The 24,194-nt window shown below is 40.9% G+C and overlaps 1 protein-coding gene across 1 annotated transcript in view; it reads right to left on the bottom strand.

Moving 5' to 3' along the window:
• P3H2 (prolyl 3-hydroxylase 2) overlaps positions 1–23,379 on the bottom strand; it is a 179,709-nt gene extending 156,330 nt beyond the window's left edge. Inside the window, exon 1 of the mRNA XM_040253206.1 lies at positions 22,647–23,379. Coding sequence (XP_040109140.1) covers positions 22,647–23,120 — 474 coding nt within the window. The 5' untranslated portion in view covers positions 23,121–23,379. The remainder of the gene's footprint in view (positions 1–22,646) is intronic.
• Between the last annotated feature and the right edge of the window lie 815 nt (positions 23,380–24,194).

Below are 24,194 nucleotides of genomic sequence, written 5' to 3' on the forward strand. Positions count from 1 at the left end.
CCATTATCACCTCTGCTTTCAAGAAGAAAAATAGCACTGTGTATCATAAACCAAGGTAACGTAACTTAATTCTGAGAATTTCACAAACATTGATACAGAGCAATGACTAATGATCCGATATACTGTTTAACCAAATTTGGGAATGTGCTGATCTGGCAAAATAATCTCTATTCTATTGCCTGCACCTGTGAGGCTATATACACTGCAATAAACACTAAACAGCAATCTAATGCTAACACTATTCCTTCCACCCAGGAAAACAAAACCTTGGACCACATCCTCACATCTACATCCACATCCGTTTTGAGTTACAAGCAGGAAATCTCAAACCATAATCTACGTTTCCTATTTAGCTTTCTTCAGCACTACAGTCCTAGCCTTGGGATTCTTGCAGAAAGCATTACTTTGGGAAGTTATTTTTCATTTCTCTTGAATATCTGATGTCCTTCAATTCTATGACCCTGGTTGCCGGTAGCAACGAGAACTATTCAAGACAGATCTGTCCAAATGTATGAAATAGTGAACCAAATTTAGCAGCCAAGTAAAACAGCCCACTGATTCACATTTCCCCCACAATTTCCATGGAACTCAGGCACAGTGCCAGAAAAACTGGGACAATGGTGGCCTTGGAAAGGCTGACTCAAGGTCAACAGACCTGATATAACAGTTTGGTTGTGCTTGGGTACAATATAGCAACAACAGCAAGGCACTAGATTCCTTTGACATCCTGCTCGGCCCAGCCCAAAAGCAGAATTGATAAATCTGGGATAATAAGAAGCCACATATACATAGTATTTTGAAACATACAAAGTTCTTAAGCAGCTAATACAAGAAAGAAATATCTCCCTAATAATTCTACAAAGTAAGATGAACAAGTATAAGTATGCCACTTTTCTTTATCATAATAGAAATCTCATATTAAAGATATAAAATTATTTGTCCAAAATCATGCAGCTAGAAAGGGAATGACCAGGACAATTATCCAAATTTCCTGACTGATCATCTACAATTATTTGGTAAATCAAGACAATTCTGCCATAGCCAAGCCAAACTAAATCAATACTACAAATTTGAAAACTTACTAAAAGGATAGACTTATTATTTCCCAAGGTATGATTTATTAATTCTACCAGAAAAGTTAGCATGTGTTTTATGCTAATAACTTGTTAGGCATATCTAAGCATTTTATATGAATTGGCTCACTTAATTGTCATAACACTTCTAGGAGCTATTCATCTTACAGACAGGAAAACTGAGGCTTTTTATCATGCTCATTTTCCAGATGATACAAGTGATTCTTAGAGACATTAAGTAACTTGCTCAAAGTTACAAAGCTATACACACATAGGGGTTTAAAACTGACTTGTACCATAAGTCCAAAGTCTATGAAACATAAAGAAACTCCTCAGAATGATACAGTATTCAATATTTTGCTTATAATTCCCAGTGAGAAAGAACCACTAATCCCATCCAAGACTTTAAGAGCAGGGATTTAAGTGGAAATTTCTCTTGGGCCACAAAGTGAGTAAGAAAAAGAGAGAGCTAAATCCATGAAGACACATCAACTTAGATGAAAACTCAAAAACAAGTTGTAAATCTAACTTATTACAACTCAAGGGAAAGACAAGTAAATGCATCATGAAAGGCAAAATCAAAATGAAAACAACAAAACCAAGTATAATTGTAAACCATCTCTTTCAGTGTACCATCTTAGACTCTGAAAATCGTGTTGACCTTTAGCTGATCAGAGAATGGAATCCACATTGTGTATCAGTGTTTACACAGAGCACAAGCAGTATGTTTACAAACGAAATCCAAACATATCCCAAGAACTGGACAAACATAATCGAGGACCATACAACTGTTGACTTCTTTTATGTGAAACAGACAGTGGAGACTATTACCCAGATGGCTCAAGGAAGGAAGAGGGGATGTGTATTCCACCTCAGATGGGAAAAGCTTTGGGATGATCCCACATTCAGCTGTGCCATTGTGCTAGTTGTTGGCTGGAAACAGTATTCTCACACCCAGCCCCTCCCATGTTGTCATAGATCAGTGAGCACAGACACCCAACAAGGCCAGAAGCTACCCTATATCAAAGAGACGGCCAAATGACTGAATAAGAATCTTTTTAGCTTGGAAACACCACATATCAGAAAGATAAAGAAAACAGATGAGCTGCGTTATGAGGACCTTGAAGTGGAAACTTACTAAAATGGATAGCTTTGTGGTTACAAAGGACTCTTCAAATCTGAACAGAGAACAGCTGTGACATGTTGGTAAGAACACTGGCCTTGGGGCTGGAAAACCTCCACTGATTCACAGTGGACATTCTGTCAGTGTCTGACTGGACAAACCAGAGGACCTCAGCTTTCCTTCTCACAGGGTTGGCATGATGAAGTGAGGATGTGTGTATGAAGGAACTTCATCACTTTTTGAGCCTGATGCAAGGATGAGAGATGATTGATTTTCTTCATTTCTGTTGTCATTTTCACCACATGAAAACAAAGAGAGCCCAGTTCAGGAAGCTGAATGCAGGGGTATGTTCTGCGTATGCTGACTCTGTCAATGATATGCTGCATAACTTGAAGGAATTGCTCTGGTTTTTCCAACACTGATTTTTTTCCCATGTGTTTGAATGTCAGAAATAATGATGCTGGCTTCTTGTAAAGCCAGTCAATAAAGCAGTCAATAAAGAGATAAAACAAACAAGTTATTAAAAAAAATTTTTTTTAACCCTATGAAGGCATAACTCTGATATAACTTCAACCCTATGATTTTACCAGTTATTGAAAACTAAAAACTATTGAGATCCCAGTTACTACACCATGGAGCCAACTCCGACCTCTCTCACACAGTCACATTGCTTCATTTCTCTCTACCTCCTGAATCACATCTGTGTGCTACGTCAGTCACTCAGTCGTGTCTGACTCTTTGTTACACCATGGACTGTAGCCCACCAGGCTCCTTTGTCCGTGGAATTCTCTAGGCGAGAATACTGGAATGGATTGCCATGCCCTTCTCCAGGGGATCTTCCCAACTCAAGGATTGAACCCAAGTCTCCCTCATTGCGGGCAGATTCTTTACCACCTAAGCCACCAGGGAAGCCCTGTATCACATCCAGAAAGTCTCATTTGAAGGCCCAGTTTTGATTGCCTCTAGTGTTCCCACAAATCATCAGATCATCTTTGGGAGCTGGTGTTATCATAGGAATTCAAAACAAGAAGCTGCAAATAGTCTAACCACTGGCCTTATCAAACAATTCCTGCTCCAAGTGTTGTTTCAAGCAACAGCTTCCACTCCCTTATTCCCCACCCCCCAGGGATAAAGGCATGCATGAGTCTGGATTGTATTAAAGGAAGTCAGAGATCTTAAAAATTTCAAGGACAGAAAGAAACCTCTACATATGCTCTCTTAAGTCTACACGGCCCGTATTTGATTTATGCAACCTCAAAAGCATTTGGAAAAATACTTTTAGGTCACGTTATTAAACTTCATGGCTAGTATGGATGTTGTCATAGTTCAAGGAAAAATGAGTAGCCTAGTGTGGTGAAAAATAAAAGAGAAAGTTTTACTGTCATAGTAATAGTAATTTTATGACATAAAACAATTTACTAAAGAATTCATGTCTTAAATGAATAAGAAACTACTTGCTTTTACACTACATTTGTACAGCACTTGAAAAATTTCAAAATTACTTCCTGGATTCTCACAGTAAATCTGTTGCCTAAATAGAGTAAATATTAGTAGTAGCCCCCGTTCCAGAGAAAGGGAAATGGCCTCAGAAAAGTTAAAGACTTTTTCAGGGATCTATGGAATCAGTCTATGTTTTGTAATCAGAGTGTATACCATTTAGGATTTAAAGAGCCACTAGGGTACACTCCAGTGTTCTTGCCTGGAGAATCCCAGGGACGGGGGAGCCTAGTGGGCTGCCGTCTCTGGGGTCACACAGAGTCGGACACGACTGAAGCGACTTAGCAGCAGCAGCAGCAGGGTAGAGTTAGGGCTTCCCAAGTGGCTATAATGATAAAGAATATGCCTGCCAATGCAGCAGATTCAGGAGATGTGGGTTCAATTCCTGGGTCAGGAAGATTCCTCTGGAGGAAGACATGGTAACCCACTTCAGCATTCTTGCCAGTGAATTCCACGGACAGAGGAGACTGGCTGGTTACAGTTCATAGGGTCACAAAGAGTTGGACACCACTGAAGCGACTTAGCATGTGTGCAGGCAGGATAGAGTTAACCTCATACTACTAAATTAAAAATAAAGAGGATGACGTCTGAAAATTAGAACTGTCACAATGCTAAGGTTATATAAGAAATATGTGAGACAGAATAATAGATGATGGGCAACCCATTAGAAAAAGAGTAATGATAATAATATATCATCAGCAACAATTCTTATGTACTAAATGCTTACACTATGAACCAGGTGCTGTTTCAGGTGCCTGATGGGTGTCCTCTCATAAATCCTCACAACATCTCTATGGACTTAACCTTGTTTAAAGACAGAGGCGTTAAGTAACTTGCTGAAGGTCACAAAACATCATCATATTTACTTTCCAGACCAGTATTACTTAAAATAGATCCATTGTCTATGGCTTATTATATGGACCACCAACAGTTTCAGACTTAAAAATGATTTCGTTAAGGCATATTTAACTAACTGAAAATGTAAGTTTAACTACAATTTTCACAGAAATCTCTTTTTTTTTTTAATTGGAGGATCATTGCTTTACAGTATTGTGTTGGTTTCTGCCACACAACAACATGAATAAGCCACAGGTATCATTACGGTTTTAACAATTGTGACATTCTTAAGGTCATACAAGCTCTTTGCTGCATCATTCTGGGAGTTTCCTATCAGCTACCATTCAGTTATCAAGGTGCATTTAATCTTTCTTACTTTATAACATTTATAGATTGTTTTATCATTATTAAATTTGCCATTCTATTATCATTGCTATATTTTGATATAGCATCATTTTACAAATAAATAAATAAATAAATAAATAAATAACCATGGTCCTTTCATGATTCACTAAAGCCTGATAGTAGAGATAAAAACAATAATAAATACCAGAACTAAAAATAACATAACTGATAAAAAATACATTTTGCAAAGCTATGCTTTTTGTAGCAAAAATAGTTACACTACATAATACTGCCAAGAAGTTTATACCAGAAAAATGCCTAACATTTATAACACATTCTGACTAGAAAGAAAGAAGAATGAGCTTCTGGAAAATTTCATTTTCAAATGACTGCAAGATGGCACATAACAATACAATAACACCCTATGGAAGGACAATTATTATTATATGTTTTGCTATAACTATAACTTGTTATATAGTTGGATAATCCATTAGAGAAGAATCTTACCTGGTCAACTGGTACATATGCAAGGGAAAAAGCGAGGGTAGCTTGTTTGCTGCTGCTGCTGCGAAGTCGCTTCAGTCACATCCGACTCTGTGCGACCCCATAGATGGCAGCCCACCAGACTCCCCATCCCTGGAATTCTCTAGGCAAGAATACTGGAGTGGGTTGCCATTTCCTTCTCCAATGCATGAAAGTGAAAAGTCAAAGTGAAGTCGCTCAGCTGTGTCCGACTAAAAGCCTGCACATCATGGAAAAGACTTCAATGTTCTGGTTTAACTCATATTGTGAATCAGAACATGGATGGGTTAGAACAAGACATGTTGAAATCAAAATGGATGACAGAGCACCAAATTTTTTATGCAGCAAAAAACAGGTTCATTTCAAATAAGAGGTCTTGCCTGAACCTTGATACTCAAAGTGCTTTATTCATAGAGAACAATTGGTATTAACATTTTATATTCTCATCTTGACATTGTTATTGTCTCTGTCATTATAGGAAATAATGAAAATGTTGAATAAAACTGAATCTTAACTACTAGCTTATAAATTTTCAGAAGGAAGTCTGTAGAACTGTGTAGTAAATATGCTTTTTTCTAACACTGAATATAGAGAAGAGAGATATAGTTATTGAATTGAGTGATGAGATCAAAATATTTCTTCAGGACACTGATTTCTTTGATTGCAAAAGCTTGCCTATTTGGCTTTCCAATACAGTCATTATTTTATATTGCCTGAGGTTACCATTTTAGTGTATAACATCAAAATTTTTAAAACTGAGGGTAAGATACTAGTAGTTACTGAAGGGCAAACAGTTTAATCACTGAAATTCACAGTTTACTAACTTTTAATGACCTGTTTTATCATAGGAAATATTCAGCCACACATTAAAATATATTAAAGTTAGTAGAGACTTTCAAGATTATACATCCCAAACATTTCATTTATAAGTGGAGAAATTGAAGTCCAGGAAAGGAAAATTCATCATCACAATAGAGTTAGTGCTACAGTTATAATTAGAGCCACAGTTTCCTAGCTCCTTATTCTAACACTGTCTCCAGTTATAATTAGAGCCGCAGTTTCCTAGCTCCTTATTGTAACACTGTCTCCAGTGTACTCACCTAAACTCATGTTCATAATCATAAATTGACTTATAAAGTTGGCACCCCCATGAAAGAGCCCACTTTAAAAATTATGACCAAGTGCACAGAATGGTAATTTCAAATGCCTAATCACAAGGAGTATTAAATGAAAAATTCATGCTGTAGGAGAATTGACAGTTCAGTTTCAACAAACAAGTGTCAAGTTCCTAGCAACTGCAAAAAAAAACCAAACAGTATCGTTAGCCATGTTTGAATGTTGAGGTCAAAGACTTACACATAGTAATCCAGAACATGTGCTGGGCTGAGTCACTCAGTCATGTCCAACTATTTGCAACCCCATGGACTGTAGCCCACCAGGCTCTTCTGTCTATGGGATTCTCCAGGCAAGAATATTGGAGTGGGTTGCCATGCCCTCCTCCACGGGATCTTCCCAACCCAGGGATCGAACCACATCTCCCACATTGCAGGCAGATTCTTTACCAACTGAGCCACATTATGGGGATGTCATATGGATTTTGGAACACTGAGAAAAAAAAAAAAGAGAACTCTTTCCTCAGTTCAGTTCAGCCGCTCAGTCATGTCTGACTCTTTGTAACCCCATGAACTGCACCATGCCACTCCTCCTTGTCCATTACCAACTCCCGGAGCCTACCCAAACTCATGTCGGTGATGCCATTCAACCATCTCATCTACTGCCGTCCCCTTCTTAGGAGCATTCTTTTCTTATTTTAAATCCTAAATAAACTAGTCTCCCACATGTAACATGATAAATAAATTTTTATTAAATATCCTGTTGGGAAATGAACTGATTGCATATTTATTTATTTATGAAGAGTTAAATAACATTTAATCTAGTATACCAGAGAGGTCTCCTCTACAGACCTATAAATAAGTAAAAAGGCAGGCAGGTGATAGCTTAGCCAAAGGGCTGGGATATTTTACACCTTTAAAGTCAAAGCAGGAAAGACTCTTAACAACTTGACATGAACCATAACACAGACTAGTCGATCTACTTAGGAATGATTCAGTGGTGGTGAGATTTTTTTTTGTTTTTACTCACTAGATCACTGGTTTACTATAAAAGGATATAACTCAGAACAACCAAGTGGATAAGAGGCAGAGGGAAATGTATGGAGAAGGAGCACAGAACTTCTAAACCCTCTTCGAATGCCCTACTCATCCAGCACCTCTCCTTGTTCACCAACCCAGAGCCCTCCAGATCCCATTTTTTGGGGGTTTTATAGAGGTTTCATTATACTCATGATTGATTACTTCATTGACCATTGGTAAGTGACTCGACCTCTCGTCCCCCTCTCCTCTCTGCAAATCACTGGGCAGGACTGATAGTTCCAACCCTTCAATCAAGGTTTGTTACCCTGCAACCAGCTCCCCTCCCGTCCTTAGGTGCTTTCCAAACTTCACCTCATTAACATAAATCCAGTTGTGGTGGAAGTGGTGGTGAATCTGACTAGAGTTTTGTTAGAAAGACTTTTCTGTAGTTTTCTTGTGGTAAAGCATTGATAACACAGATTACTTTGAATTTTTTGAAATCAAGCCCACTCAAATTGTATTTATCATCATTACTATAATTTAAAGATGACTTAAAAGAATCTGCATGAAGACTTCTAAATCTGAACTAAGTAAAATAAACTCATTTCTCCCTAGACTTTCTCTTGAGCACATCAAAAACCTCTGGACCAAAAACACAGGAAGACTCTGAAAGATGGCCTGAAGAGGTGGGCAGGCTAAGGACCTGGCCCCTGAACATAGTGATAAATTTCCTGGTTTTTCCTTTTGTCTCCTATGTACCCCTTGGAAGGAAAGCTATGACCAACCTAGTCAGCATATTAAAAAGCAGAGACATTACTTTGCCAACAAAGGTCCGTCTAGTCAAAGCTATGGTTTTTCCAATAGCCGTGTTTGATGTGAGAGTTGAACTATAAAGAAAGCTGAGCACCAAAGAATTGATGCTTTTGAATTGTGGTGTTGGAGAAGACTGTTGAGAGTCCCATGGACTGCATGGAGATCAAACCAGTCAATGCTAATGAAAATCAGTCCTGAATATTCATTGGGAGGACTGATGCTGAAGCTGAAACTCCAATACTTTGGCCACCTGATGCAAAGAACTGACTCACTGGAAAAGACCCTGATGCTGGGAAAGATTGAGGGCAGGAGGGGAAGGAGACGACAGAGGATGAGATGGGTGTATGGCATCACCAACTCAATGGACATGGGTTTTGGTAAACTCCGGGAGTTGGTGATGGACAGGGAGGCCTGGCTTGCTGCAGTCCATGGGATCGCAAAGAGTCAGACACGACTGAGTGACTGAACTGAACTAAGCTGATGCATCCTAGATTGGACTGCAGAAACCTGTAACTTGGACATACCAATGGGAGCAGACACAAAAAGCGCCGCCCCCCACCCCCAAAGCATGTTCCTTTCAGTTAAAGGAACAGAATATTTAGGACAGTGGAAGAGGAACATCTATGACGATACCCTCAGAACTCCAGCCAAATACCAGGGGAAAAAATCTTGCAGACCCCTGACCTTGGTCAGCTCCTAGTGCAGGGAACCTGGACTTTCACTTCCCTCCTCTCCAAGGGTACCAGGCACTGCTGCCCCCACCCCCCAATTAAAAAGTAAGAAGGTAATTTCACAGGAGTGAGAGTCAGATAAAGGAATTTCTTAAATATTATTTACGAACATTTAATATTCTTTAAATATTCTTAAACATAATATTCTGGGCAGACCCCCTAGCAACTCATCTGTGAAACTGAACAGAATTGACATTGGCAAAGGTTTGCTAACTGAACTACAGTGTGGAATACGGCCAGCTTTTCAGTTTAGCCTCTGGATAGCACACAGACAGAGCAAATTAGAATAGCAGCTCCAAGGCTCTGTGAATGAAACTGGGTTTTCTGAGTATATTGTCCTTGCTAAGAGAGGTGCACCCACTTTCAACTTCTAAGCATGGATGCTCTAATCAGTTGTCACCCATTTACCCTAAAACTGTCATTGGTCCTATGGAGCTGCAACTAAATCCTTTTCAGATGTTATCACAGCAATACTTGGGCCAGAAATCAGACGACTGATGCAGATCGTACATATGGATGCAGTTACTGCTAAATATTCCATGTGTGTGTTTCCATGTGTGTTTTGAGGCCATGGCACTGTTTTTTTTTTTTCCTCTTTCCCTTTATCCTTGAGTTATTTGTAGGGAGTGTGCTGGTGACCCAGGTCTAAGAGTACATTAGCCAGAATTAAGAAACAAGATAGAAAGAAAGCTGCATGTTTTTTCCAATGAAAAAAATCTTTAATGATACACCATCTGTGGATATAAGACAAATTTTCATCAATAAGATCATAGAGTCTTATAACTCTGGATTGGAAAATATACTAAATCTTATCTATCCAATAGGCTCAAGGATGTATATACAAGGAATACAGTCAATATTTTCCAATAACCATAAATGAAAGTAACCTTTAAAAATGTATAAACTATTTTAAAAATAGAAATATAATTAAATTGTATGTGTTGAAAAAAATCTTATTTCAACATCATTTTAATGTTTGAACCTTAAATGCAACCTCCCTATATAAGTATTTGTCTGACTTACATTTGAACACCTTCTTCTTGAGCTATTTATTATATTTGAACAGCTGTTAGTGTTGGGAAAGTCTTCCATATTTGAGCCAAGATCCCGTTTTCCATAACTTTTGTTACTTGGTCCTACTTGCTCAATTCCTAGGTGCCATAAAGATCCAAAACAATTGTCTCAGATAATGATCTTTTCAAAGCCTCTTTTTCTTGTTTAGTTTATTCATCCCTATTCCAACTGTTTCTCATAAAACAGCTCTGAGTCTTTTATTTATATCTTTTAGTCCTTCCTGCTTGTGCCCTAGTTTATCTTGTACTTCTTAAAGTTCCACCAAATTAAATATTAGCGTGTCCTTCTTCAAATTTTATTTTAAAATGATTGTCCAAAGATAAGGACTAGCATCAGATACACAGAAAGTATCTCCTGTCTGATCTTTCAAACTTCCATTCTACCACTTTGTATTCCATTACACTATCTCATCATTTTTCTTATCCATAGGCTCACTGCACCAGTCCATAAAAGTATTCAACAATGGTGTGATCCCTGGGTTGGGAAGATCCCCTGGAGAAGGGAAAGGCTACCCACTCCAGTAATCTGGCCTGGAGAATTCCATGGACTGTATAGTCCATGGGATTGCAAAGAGTCAGACATGACTGAGCAACTTTCACTTTCAGGCTGAGAGATGTAGAAGAGTTCTTATAAGCCATCTAGTCCAATTCTGCCCTTGTCCAAATAGAGACCTAAAGGCATGAGAGACACCACTGGGGACACAGCCTAAACTGCCTGATTTCTGAACTCAGAATTCCCTCTATTTTATCTTTGCTACTCTCCCATTTGCCTGTCATACAAGAAGCAGTCTTATTTCTGGTGTCTGTGATGAAGAGATGTTTGTTGATTCCCAAACCTAGGCCATCTCCCAGGAGTACTCTAGATCAGGGTGGTGAAAAGGCTTAAAGCAGTTTAAAATTCCCAGGGTGTGTTGGTCTGTGGGAAGAGATTTTATCTGTTAATAGAAAACAGCAAAGGTTTGGAATGTGTTTGAACACAGTCCATTTTTGACAGATACAAAGAAGAGACCACAATCCCGTGGAAATTGTGAAATCAGGGGGATAGAGAAGGAAATGGGGAGAGAGCAAAAGGACTTTTCTCAAAGCGGCAAAAAACAATCTCAAGATATCAATAAGCAGAACTTTTGTTTTAGTCTGATGCTGAAAGGAGGCCAGTAAGCTTACACTCTAATGTCTAGGGAATTGAACTTGAAGTTAGGAGCTCCAACTGAGCAGGTCAAATTTTTGTTTTGTGTGTAATCAAGTTTTCTCTACCTACTCTAAGTACTGTACTGTACTTATTGTTTTAATTTATCAAAATGCCTAAGTCTTCTTTCGCCTTTCAGATTTCCTTATAAATTTCCTCTCTGCACAGCAGCTACGAGGCAAGGAAATAAGTTGACCCTTGAAAAATATGGAGGGATAGAGGCTCTAACCTCTGTGTGGTCTAAATTTGCTTATAAACTAATGAAAACCTACTTTACAACACAGAGCTCCACTCAATGTTCTGTGGTGACCTAAATGGAAAGGAAATCCAAAATAGAGGGGATATATGTATATATATAGTTGATTCACTTTTCTGGACAGTAGAAACTAACACAACATTGTAAAGCAACTACATTCCAATATATATATTTTTAATCTGCATATAATTTACAGTTGGTCCTCTTTATCCATGGTTCTGAATCTGCAGAATCAACATCTGGGGATCATACAATGCCGTAGTATCCTCACAGTTCAAACCGTGCTGTTCAAGGATCAGTTGTACTTCTGTGTCAATGCTGACCTAGATGGACTCAAAATGTTTTTTTTCTTTTTTAAATTAACTTCTCACAAGAAGCCAGGGAAGTAGGTATTGCCATTTTCCAAATAAGGAACTCATATTTACACATGTGAACTTTTCCAGTGTCATATAATAAAAGGGAGGATTCTTTCGAATACAGGCCTCAGTTCAGTTCAGTTCAGTTCAGTCACTCAGTCGTGTTTGACTCTTTGCGACCCCATGGACTGCAGCACGCCAAGTTTCCCTGTCCATCACCAACTCCCAGAGTTTACTCAAACTCATGTCCATTGAGTCGGTGATGCCATCCAACTCCCCTTCTCCTCCCACCTTCAGTCTTTCTCAGCATCAGAGTCTTTTCAAATGAGTCAGTTCTTCCCATCAGGTGGCCAAAGTATTGGAGTTTCAGCATCAGCATCAGTCCTTCTGATGAATATAGGCCTGCTTCACGTCAAAACCAAAGATGTGAGAAGTGAATGAGAACTCAAGTTTTGTCACAGAAAAACCTGGATTCAGATTCTGACTCTTTACTTACCAGTTGTGGGATCTTAGATATACCATTTAGCCATTTAATCAGTGATCCTATTACAAAAAGGAGAATATTTAGCTCCATCTAGGATTTCAAAGAAACCTGAAATGGCAAAATGGCATTTTCCCTTAACATTTGGTAAACACTGAGCGCAGGTCATGTAAAATCTCCCCAAAGACATCCCTCCCTTCTCTGTTCCACACAGAAACTGAATGGCTCTGCTACCCTGGGCCTTAGCATGACAGAAATGTCTCAACTGAGTATGGGGCCTCTGGGTGAAGAACGACCAAGATCTGCTTCTGAATGATTGGTTTGATTACAGAGACATGAATTTTAGAGAATGCAACATCCATGTTTGTTTTGTGTAAACTCCTTTCACATGCAGGGCCCTCTCGGACTTTAACTTACTGTTCTTGCCTTCCTTTATTACTTTTTGCTATCATCCTCCATCTTTCTCCATCTATTTCTGCATTTCCCTCTGCTATGGTATGAATGCTTCTGTTCCCCAACATTCCTATGTTGAAACCTAGTTCCCAAGGTATTGCAAGGCATTTGGAGCTGATTAGGTCATGAAGAAATGAATTCATGCCTTTATAAAAGAGGTCCAGAAATTACCCTGCAATGTGAGAGGTTATAGCAGAGCATGACTCTCACCAGACACTGAAACTTCAGGTACCATGGTCTTCACCTCCCAGTTTTCAGAACTCTAAGAATTAATAGATAATTAATAACTTTTGTTTATAAGTCACCAGCATATGGTCTTTTGTTATACCAGCTCAAAAGGACTGAGATACCCTCTGAGCTTCTCTCTCAATCTCACAATCATTCCTTTTTCTTCTGATCCCCTCTCATTTTTCCCACTTTCCAGTATCCTATAAGGTGGCATTTTGGGTTTGAGTCAAACTGTTTTCTAAGAGCATATGTGATAAAGAACTAACCCCAAGAAAACTAAGAGTTGCAATGGATTACTTTTAAATGACTGAGTTTGGGTACTTTCCAAGTTGAATAAAAAATACATTAATTCTGGAGTTTGGAGTTCAAGATTGAAAGGTGTTAGTTTGTATTGCTAAAGTAACCGACGCTGTCATATTCCAATAATAAGTAGAGAGAAGCTAGTTACTCTGGTCTTTCCTGCAACTTGAACTAGCCTAGCCATGAGGGAAGACCAGCTAAGGAATATAAGCCAAGTGATTTGAATCTTGGAGAAAGAGGCTCTATTTCGATTAGAATTCCCCTCATAAAAGGTATCAAGCTAAAGCCAAACTTTTACATAAATACGATTCATCAGTGGGCCTAGTACCATCTAGCATATGTTGTCAAACACTTGATTTATACTTGTCTAATCTTAACGTCCAGTTATCTTAAATATGGCTACAGGTTTAAAACAGTGGTTCTCAAAATAGGGTGATTTTGACTCTGAGAGACATGTTGCCATGCACAGAGATATTTTTGGTTGTCACAGCTTAGAAGCAATATGAAGTGTGTTGCAACTGCTGTCTAGTAGGTAAAAGTCAGGGATGATGCCATCCTAAAATGCAAAAGACAACCTATCATGACAAAAATAATCATCCCAAATATCAGTAAGCAGTCCATTCTGAAGGAGATCAGCCCTGGGATTTCTTTGGAAGGAATGATGCTAAAGCTGAAACTCCAGTACTTTGGCCACCTCATGCAAAGAGTTGACTCATTGGAAAAGACTCTGATGCTGGGAGGGATTGGGGGCAGGAGGAGAAGGGGACGACCAAGGATGAGATGGCTGGGTGGCATCACTGACTTGATGGACGTGAGTGTGAGTGAACTCCGGGAGTTGGTGATGGACAGGAAGGCCTGGTGTGCTGCGACTCATGGGGTCACAAAGAGTTGGACACGACTGAGTGACTGAACTGAACTGAAGGCTGAGAAACTCAAACTTAAATACCTACTGATCCAAAAACCTGCAGATTTCATTGTATGAGCCCTTGGTCATCCTACAGAAACAATGACTGTGAAAATCTCCTTCCCTAGTAGCATTTCTAAATGCCTTGGGCTACAATCAAATGGTGATTGTTGATCCTGGATTCAGCCTGAAAAATATTACCAAGAAATAATTTTTACTTCAGTGGAGAAATAATTTTTATGGCTTTCTGGATTAGTTTTTGATACTATAATTTGAGATCATTTTTGAAACCAGCCAAATATGGCTTTAAGATAATCCACTGTGTCTGGTGTCCTAATTATGTGTTGATTTCTTTGTGCAAGCCTATTGATCTTGGCAAAGTGAAAACTAGAAATTTAGCATTCAAGCAGAAAGAATAAATCAAAACTGGCTCAATTAGCTTTACTGCAATTCAGGGTTTGTTAACAGTTCCTCTGCTTTGTTTCAGATTTATTTATTTTATCATATCTTTTGCTTTTCTCCATTCCTTTTCCAGAGTTCCAATATCATTACACTGTAATCTTCAGCAGTGTCTCATTGCTTGCAGAAAAACCGAGTCTATTATTTGTAGATAATGAATTCCAGCAGAATCGTTTTGATAGCCCTGAACTTCTGGAAAATCTGACATCTTGGATCTCCCTTTTTTCTGGCTCTTATACCTCCTTTTCCCTTCCAAAGAAGATTCTTTGCTCATTCATTTTCATTAGGTTTATTGGAGAACAGTATTAATCCAGGATCCTGTTTCTGAGCTTTTCCCAGAAGTGGGCAGAACAGTAGTGCAAGGAATAACATTCATAAGGTAGCTTTTATTTTCAAGGTATATCTCATTTGGGAAATAATGTAAGTGGCATGCTATGCATATGATATTAACCTTGGCAAGTTCAGGTATTCAGGGTGTGTCTTATAAATGGTGGTCATCAGCAGTGTCACAGAGGTAGGAATCAGGGTTCTTAGATTCTAATCCTGGTTTTTCCATTAAGTTCCTGGGTACATGTGGACAACTTGATTCTTTTCCAGACTTTATTTTCCCTTCTCTAAAATGAAAGGGTGGGAGCACATATGCTCTATGAATGTGGCAGGAAGCAATTGCAGAAAGATGGGGACCCAAGAGGAGAGGGAAATGAATATCTTTCCCAACATATACCCAACTGTTGCACAGATCGTATGGGTGTAAAGGACATAAAAAGAATTTCATAGAAGTAGATGCCTATGTCTATGTATCAAATTAAATAAGAGGCTCTCTGGGCTTCATTTTATTAGAACCAGAACCCTGACATTACCTGGACTGCTACTTGCTTCTCTCTTCCCTTGATTGATTTCCTCAACCTGCTCCTTGGCAGATGTAATTTCACTATAGAGATCATCAACAGGACAAGGAATGGGAAAGAAGAGAGAGAGATGTAGAAAGAAAGTAAAGCAGAGAGGGGTGTAGTCAAGTGAAATCAGCTTCTTCTGATCATAGCTGGCAGCTCTTCTCAGTACTAAACCCTCAAAATCATACACACAGCACTGAAACATATCACACAGGAGGCTGACTCCAGCTCTCTCTTTTTTTAAATGTGTTTGGGACATTTGGCAAATGAAGGCCAGCCTTCATGGAAATTACATAGCTAGGAAGTCAGTAGGAAAAGAGGGATGAATAAAAGAACAGAAAAAGAATTATAGGAGAAAAGCTGAATGGAAAAATAGACAGGAGAAATTATTTTTTTTCCTAATGAGAAATGCAAAATTTTCCACCAGACAACTGTGACTCTTGGCTAAGTGGCCTACATCTCATGTGAATGAAAATGCAGGGTGGGCGGGGCAGTCCAGGAAACTGGGCCTTGTGTCTGCTCCATCTCTGGAGGCACCAGGTCCACTGCAGTCTCAGTGGCACCACTGATTTACCAGACTGCCCCTCTGGAGGTTACCATGCCCCTTCCACAGAGTCTGTAAAGAGCACTGTGCGTGCATCCTAAGTCATTTCAGTCTTGTTCAATTCTTTGCCACCCCATGGTCTGCAGCCCACCATTGTCCTCTGTCCATGGAATGGGTTGTCATTTCCTTCTCCAAGGGATCTTCCTGACCCAGGAATCAAACCAGCATCTCTTACACCTCCTGCATTGGCAGGCAGGTTCTTTACCACTAGCGTCAGCTGGGAAAGCCCACAAGAGCACTGGACATTCTGACCCAGCTCCACTTGCTGATCCTCCTTGATCATTATGGAACCTCTGAGGCTATCAGCTATCAAGTAACAAGGACAGACTTTATGATTTCTGAGGGTCCTTCAAGTTGTAGTATTTTAATGCTTTTAATAATTATCACTCTATTCTTACAAGACCACATTTCTTAGGCAAAATATGTATTCCTCCCTCTCTCACCCTTACTTCACTGCCCCAAACCAACCATTTAACTTGAAGAGACAGAGAGTTGAACAAGATATTCCCTTGGAGTTCCTTCCAGTTCTCTAAGATCTTTACTCAAGTCCTTAGTAGTACAAAAGAACCATTATTACACCAAATCCAATGAGTTTTCATTTTAGATGAATCCATCCACCTTTCAAAATTTTTAAACTCCATCCACAAAGCAAGCTGACATTTTATCAAACATTCCCAAAAGAATTTCACACGTCTATCCCTTTGGAGTTTATCACTGAGCAAATGATATTCATGACAGAATACATTTGAGTCTCCGAGATGGAATCTGTGAAGAGAGACAAGTCGTTTATTACTTCCTTTCACTAAAACCTATAAAGAAATCCCTTTATAGGTTTGAGATTTGGGAAAAGTTTTCACCAGACTAAAATAGGAGAAAACCTGTAAGCAATTGCTCCCTTCATTTAACTGAATTTTAAGCTACCGTTTGCCAGTCACAATGAGTGATTGATAAAGAGCTGACTGGGCCTTCATAAAGTCAGCCTCCTAGCAGGAAACAATTGATATTCAATCTCCTTAGCTAAGGAGGACCTAAGAGCTGGCTACACCAAGAAGTTCCCAGGTTTCTTTCCTAACCAGTGGGACAGAAAGATGATGACTAGTGGATTTTGATAAATCAAGCCTGGGAAAAAAAAATTATAATAAGAAGAAAGAAAAAAAAGCCACATCCCTTGAGGAAATAACCACTAGGAAATTTCAAAACAACTATTTTAAGAAGACATAAATTCAACTCCCTATTTGAAATAATTTGTGGACAAAATGTACGTAGTCTACAGATGGGTTAAAAAGAGATTTTAATATGAGACTTGGTAAAAGCTTTTATTCTGAACTAAAATAATATATATCAAGCACATATCATGGGATCTAGGTTTCAAACTCATTTTTCTTAAGGCATTCATCTAGAAGGAGAAAGAAATGGATAAAGCAGAAAAAGAGTGAGGAAAATCTCTCAGCTTGCTCTTTTTTTCTTTTTTAGAAAACACTAATAAAATAAATTATGGTCAAGAAAAAGGAATTTGGGGGAGATGACTGTAGGAGGGAGATAGAACTGCCTAACAACTGCATTTCCTCCTCACCCCCGCCTCTAATCTTAAGAAGAAAAACAAATGTCAAATGGCACACAGCTCCAGTTTAGAAACAAAACATGGAAGGACAAGCTTGTTTTAAGTAAAAATAAAAAAAAAAAAATAAACAGCACTGGATATCTTTTTTTTTTTTCCTTTTACTAAATGGCTGGGAACACTGAAAGAAAAACAGATACTGTCAAAGTATTCCTGATTGTAAAGTACACAGATAAGGGAAAAAGAAAAGGATCTCTCTTACATTCATTTAAATTCCACAAATGTACATAAAGCAGGCACAGCGTGTCAAGAATTTTCCGAAGCATAGCTTTAGAAAATAAGGATTAAATTAGAGAAAAGATGGAGAGGGAGGGAAAGGAAGTTTGCAACATTAGCCAGAAGTTGCGAATGGAAAAGAGTGAAAAGTCGAGCAGCCTACAGTTCTTCTGTAACTTTCTTCCCCAACTCCATGAAATCTGATAACTAATATGAGAAGACTTCCTATCACCATGCAACAATCTTTCTCAACAATAGTTTGTACACAAGCAACCAAGCTATCATTCATTCAACAAACATAAGCTGAGCAATTACTGCTACTACCCTCTCTTTTAGGTATTTGGTTGGGGTAGGGGGGATATAGATGCTGAGACTGAACTCAGACCTAATGAACCTAAATCTCCAATTTTAAATTATATTTTTAATGCCCAGGTGATTAATAATAATCATCTATCTACTGATCTTCCAGATCTGGAAACTCCTTCGTTGGGAGGTACAAAAGTGACTCTGACCATTCTGTGATTTCCAGGAGCTCACATAAGTGATAACAAATACATGAATTTCTCCAAAATAATGTTAAAAATGAAACATGATATGAGAAGATCATATTCTTTACCGTGGATATTCAGAGGAGGGAGAAATAATAGACTGTTGGGGGCTGCCAATTGAGGAAAAGAGGATGTCACAGAAATAGGTACATTTGTGCTTCCCAAATGGTACTAGTGGTAAAGAACCCACTTGCCAATTAAGGAGATCTAAGAGATGCAGATTCGATTCCTGGGTCAGCAAGATCCCCTGGAGGAGGGCATGGCAACCCACTCTAGTATTCTTGCTTGGAGAATCCCATGGACAGAGGAGCCTTCAGGACTATAGTCCATAGAGTCACAAAGAGTTGGACTCAACAGAAGCAACTTAGCACATATACTCATGCTTGTATAGTTACCATTTGAACACACAGAGAAGGAGATGGAAAAATCTACTACTCTTATTATAACTAATCTACTACCACTATATCTAAGTCTGCTACTATTATAATTAAACATACTATTATTATAACTAATAATTAGAGACACATTTCCAATGTTTCTGGAAATAGAAATAGGCTCTGTTCTGGGTGCCTATATAAATCCTCTCTTAAACCTAAACCAATCAGTTAGGGTCTATTATTTCTATTATCTACAAGATGGGGAACCTAAAGCTTAGAAAGTTTTTGTGAATTTTTCAGTCACAGAGCTGGAGATTGAAGAGCTAAAGTTCAGTCTCAGATTGATCCCATTCCAGAGCCTCTATGCCTCTCAAAGAAGAATAAACAAACCCAGATGTGCAAAAGTGTCAGACACAAAAGATTAAGCATCCATTGCTCTCTCTGGCTGAAGGATGGCAGAGTGGGGGAGGAATTGAGCCGGTAAAGTTAAAGGTCAGATGGGCTGTAGTAAACACTGTGGGCTCTATCCAGTAGCAAAGGGAAACCAGTGAAGGTATCCAAGCAGAAACTATTCTGATCAAAGCTTTATCTTAGATTTTAGGCTGTGAATTATGAGTTATATAATACAATCCAAAATAATAGAATTTGAAAGTCTAAAGAGTCTTGCCCTGTCTTTAAACAAAAAAGTGTGCTTGGCATCTAAGTAGAACTACCATCTCACTTCAGAGGAATTACCGGCATGCCAGGACTTAAGGAAGATTCTACAGAACAGCCCTGAAGATAAATACAATGAATGTCTGTTACCCCACAGCACAAGGACTGACTCATTACTGGAGCTGTCCAAATCTGGCAAATGGATAGCCCCAGGGACTCAGCATTCTGTGGGATCTGAGGTTACCCCAGGGGGCAGTGGGTGTGCACAGGCATGATCAATTGTTGGCAGAGCCCAGACCTCTGACTCCCAGTCCTATACTCAATTCATCAAGGCAAATCACTCGTGACACTGGGTAAGCCCCTTTTCCTATCTGGATTCTCCTTTCCTCATTATGATGAGAGAAATTGATATCAACAGGCCTTAGATTTCACAATTCGCAATCTCTCCCTTCCAATACTCTAGCATAGAGAATCCACTTCCATTAGTTGCTCACTAACTGGAATTTGTGGGAGCAACAGCATCTCTGGAGAGCTCCCAGAGTTTGCAAACCCCCTAGCTGAGAACAAATATATTTCCTTATCTCTAGGAAGTCTACTAGCTCTAACTGTATCACAGGATTCATGATCTCCAATCTTAGTTACAAAGTCTTCACTGAATTCCATCTGGCCCAGAATTATCCTTTTCAAGTGCAGAATGCATCACTGATGTCCAAAGTAAGTCAGCAACACAAGGTACCATGATCACATGGAGGCATATTTAGGGAACCCATCTATCATCAGGGAATGAACTTTACGATTCAAACCTGTCAGAGCCCAATAGTACTTTGTTATTTTCAGAATTTTGGTTTGCGCTCAGAAGATTGTGTGTATATGTGTTTATAAGTCAAATTTCCAAGAAGCCAAGCAAAGGCTAAAAGTGTGAATGTCTTGGATGGAGGGGACACCTTATTTGATGTTCATAAAGACAGTCCTGATGACTCCAACTCACCAAAAGTGAATTTCAAAAAGGGTCAGAAGATCATCAATTCTATAGAAATCCTCCTTAAGAGGATCATCAATTCTATAGACTCCTCCTTAAGAGATCACCAATTCTATAGACTCAAGAAACTGTGCCTATTGGAGTAGAAATGAACAGGAAGAAGACGCAAGAGGTGTTTTGCTCTCAGAAACATTGCTGGTAAAACAGAAATTAGCACATGAACGCACATATTTTTTAAGGGACTTCAACTTCACTGGTTCATCAGACCACACCAGGTAGTTTACCCACAGAACTACCCATGAGCGACTAACTCTTGTAATGAATTTACTGCAAAAAACTGAGGCATGTTAAACCTATGGCTTCATCTTGTTTGACTTCCAACAGGAGATGGAAGCGGGAGCATGATAAATGTTAACATTAGCAGTGGAGCAAGGGTAATTACAGAACCAAAGACACTCACATTCTGAGAATTACCTCACGGTTATTTATTTTTATAGGAGTGAAAATAAATACACATTCCTTTCCCAGACCTGAAAAAGGAAAATGTACCCAAGATGTGTGACAGAACAATCAGCAGGACTGCCAACCACACATCTGAGACTCCTGGGAAGACAGTGTTGCAGGGACCAATCTGGACCACCCACGTTCTGCTCTGGGAACCCGCCGAGTGTACCTTCAGCTGTTGGGTACTCACAGGCCCCTCTCTGCATACTACTGACTGATTTCTCTAAGACTACCCAAAACTGTGATATTCATTTAAGAGAAAGCAGATTTATAATTAATACATGTCTCAGCAAATCCTTAAGGATGCACAAGCCAGTAGAAGACATCTGCTGAAAAGAATTCAGGCTTTCTCCTTATTTCTTGCCCAAGATACTAAATCCAGCACTTTAGCCAGGGCACTGTGAGTTAAGAGTGAGTTACGGTTGTGATTTCCTGAGCTCCACCAACAACTGCAAATCTGCAAAGACCTTGTGGGAAGAGCTGCAAAAGACATCATATCTGCACCTGGTGTGTATTGTCACCATCCCAGAAATGCAGCCCAGTCCATTGGCTGGCATGACCAACCAACCCCCAAAGCTGCCACTTCAACAGCTGGAGAAGAGACGTTGACAAAGGAACAAAGAAAGGCAAAAAGGGGAGAAAGTATAAGTTCAGAGAAACATAGATAAGAGAGAGTGGGAGACTGAGAAACACAGGCTAAATTGTCTCTGCTGAAGCATCCACATGGATCTTCAAAATCGTGACTGTGGGGAAAATGTCAGTACACTGTTTACCTCCCGTCACTAACTTCAGGCAAGCTGAAGACAAATAAATAAAACCAGAAGGAGGGGGCATCTGATGGTGAACAACTCAGTACGATGCTTACTTCCAGAAACTAGAAATGCTCTATCAAAGGACAAAGAGTCGTCAGCACTTTGGGTACTTTAAGTGAGACTACCTCGCACAGAACCACCTCTGACACGCATAACTCCTCTTTAACCTTTGATCTTCCCTTTTTGTGTAGGTGCAGGGAGAAAGGAATGGGATTCAGAACAAGTCTACCTTTAACTCAGCTGTTCTGGGAACACTCTGTGTTAAACTTCAAAGGTGCACACTAGCCTGTATGAGAGATGAAGGAGCTGAGACGGAAGAGAAACGAGCTGAAGCTAGACCAAGAAACCAAGCGAGAGGAGATCTTACACTAGATCCGGTTCTGCCAGCGTTCAGACATCAGTGCTGAATGGGTACATCTTATCAGTGCAGTCCTCTTTTTGAGAGAGAAGAGGATGCCTTAAGAACTAATGGCTTGCCCAGATTCCTCTAGTCTTGGTTACGGAGCTCAGCTCGGGCCACCAGATATCTAGATTCACATACAGACAGAACCATTCAAGGAGACCCAGTCTGACCCGCTAAGGAGCCGCGCGACGGCCAGGAAGACGGGAGCCGCGGGAGGGCTCGAGACATCACGGAGGCGCGGGAGGGCGTGAGGTGTGCGCTCTGGGTACCTTGATGTAGGCCCGCTGCAGGTAGTTGTAGGGCACTCTGCGCTGGAAGTCGCTGCGCACATCCTCGCTGGCGCGGTGGCGGGACGCGGGGCCCCCTAGGCGCTGGCTCTGGCAGCTGCGGTAGCAGCGCGCCCGCTCTAGCAGAGCGCGGAAGAAGGGCAGCTCGGCTCCCGGGCCAGCGCCGGGGGGCGCGAGCGGGCGGCGGGCGGCGCAGTGGCGGGCGCAGCGCGCGCGGATCTCCCGCAGGCGCCGGTGGCTGCGCAGAGCCGCCTCCAGGTCGCGCACAGCCAGCTCGTAGTCCCCGCTGTAGTAGGCGGCCACGCCGCTGGCGTAGAGCAGGTCGAAGGGCTGCAAAGGCCCGGGCTCGGGCTCCCGCTCCGGATGCTGGCTGTCCGGGGGGCCGCACCACAGCGGCGGCGGCAGCAGTAGCCAGGGTAGCAGCAGCGGCAGCGGCGCCCAGATGCGCTCCCGCATCCTCCGTGGCGGACGCGCGCCGGCCGGCCACGCTCGCAGTCGGCTCCCGGCACCTGGCGTCCGGGTCGCGTCTCCCGGCTCCTCTAGCTCGATGGCCGGCCCCGCCGCCAGCCGGCTGCCCTGCGAGCCTCAGGTGACCCGCGGCGCTCGGCGGACTGAGAGGCGGAGGCCGGCTCGAACGGCCGCTCTTAAAGGGACGCCCACAGCTCACACGCTCCTCCTGCTGCCCGAGCCTCCGCGAGCCGCTCGCCGGCGCTCAGCGCGCGCCCTGCAGGCTCGGGCCGCAGCCTCCCGGAGGCAAGAGGCAGACACCCTGGTGTCAGCCAGAGAGCCAGCGCCACTGGGGGCCAGCCAAGGAGGGGTCGGGGAGGCCAGCCTGATGTATGGGGTCCCTTAGAGGTTGCAGAAGGGATATGATGACGCCCTTTCCTTAGAGAGGAAGAAAAGCCAGATTAGTGACCTTAGAGCTCTCATTTTTTGTAATTTGTGATTTCGCTCTTTGTCCGTCACCTTGTCCGTGTGAAGTACTGAAGCTCCAGCTCAGACTGTAGGAAAGCCCTGGAGGGCCAGTTGGCCACTTTGGGAGGCTTGAGGAGGAAAGTGCTTAGTCCACATTCACAGAATTGTGAAAGGCAAAGAAAGGAGTCCACCCTGGGCCTTTGGAATCAAAGCTTACTGCTCGTTCTCTTAGAGAAGGGCTCACCCTTGTTTCTCAACCCACTTTGTATGGGTGTGCGTCCGTGCATTAGGGCAGGGAATAGGGACAAAAGGACAAGAAACAGCCCACTTCTCTGTGTAGAGGAGGGCATTACAGGACCCAGAGAACTGTTGGAATGGTTATACTTACATCCTGCCTCCGTCAGTTTACCAACCCTGTAAACTTGTGCACTTGAGTCTAGTTTCCTCTTCTTCTAGGACAGACAAAGATCCCAATATGTCCAATGGTTTTAAGACATAAATTATTTTTGCAAGAGCTGAACAAAGAGACAATTTAATAAATCCAGTACCCCCAGGCCTTAAGCGGTGAGCATCAGCCTAGGAATGGGAAAGCTATCAGAATGGCTGCCAAACTCC

Source organism: Oryx dammah, unplaced genomic scaffold (assembly GCF_014754425.2).
Source record: "Oryx dammah isolate SB20612 unplaced genomic scaffold, SCBI_Odam_1.1 HiC_scaffold_2, whole genome shotgun sequence".
Classification (NCBI taxonomy): Eukaryota; Metazoa; Chordata; class Mammalia; order Artiodactyla; family Bovidae; genus Oryx; species Oryx dammah.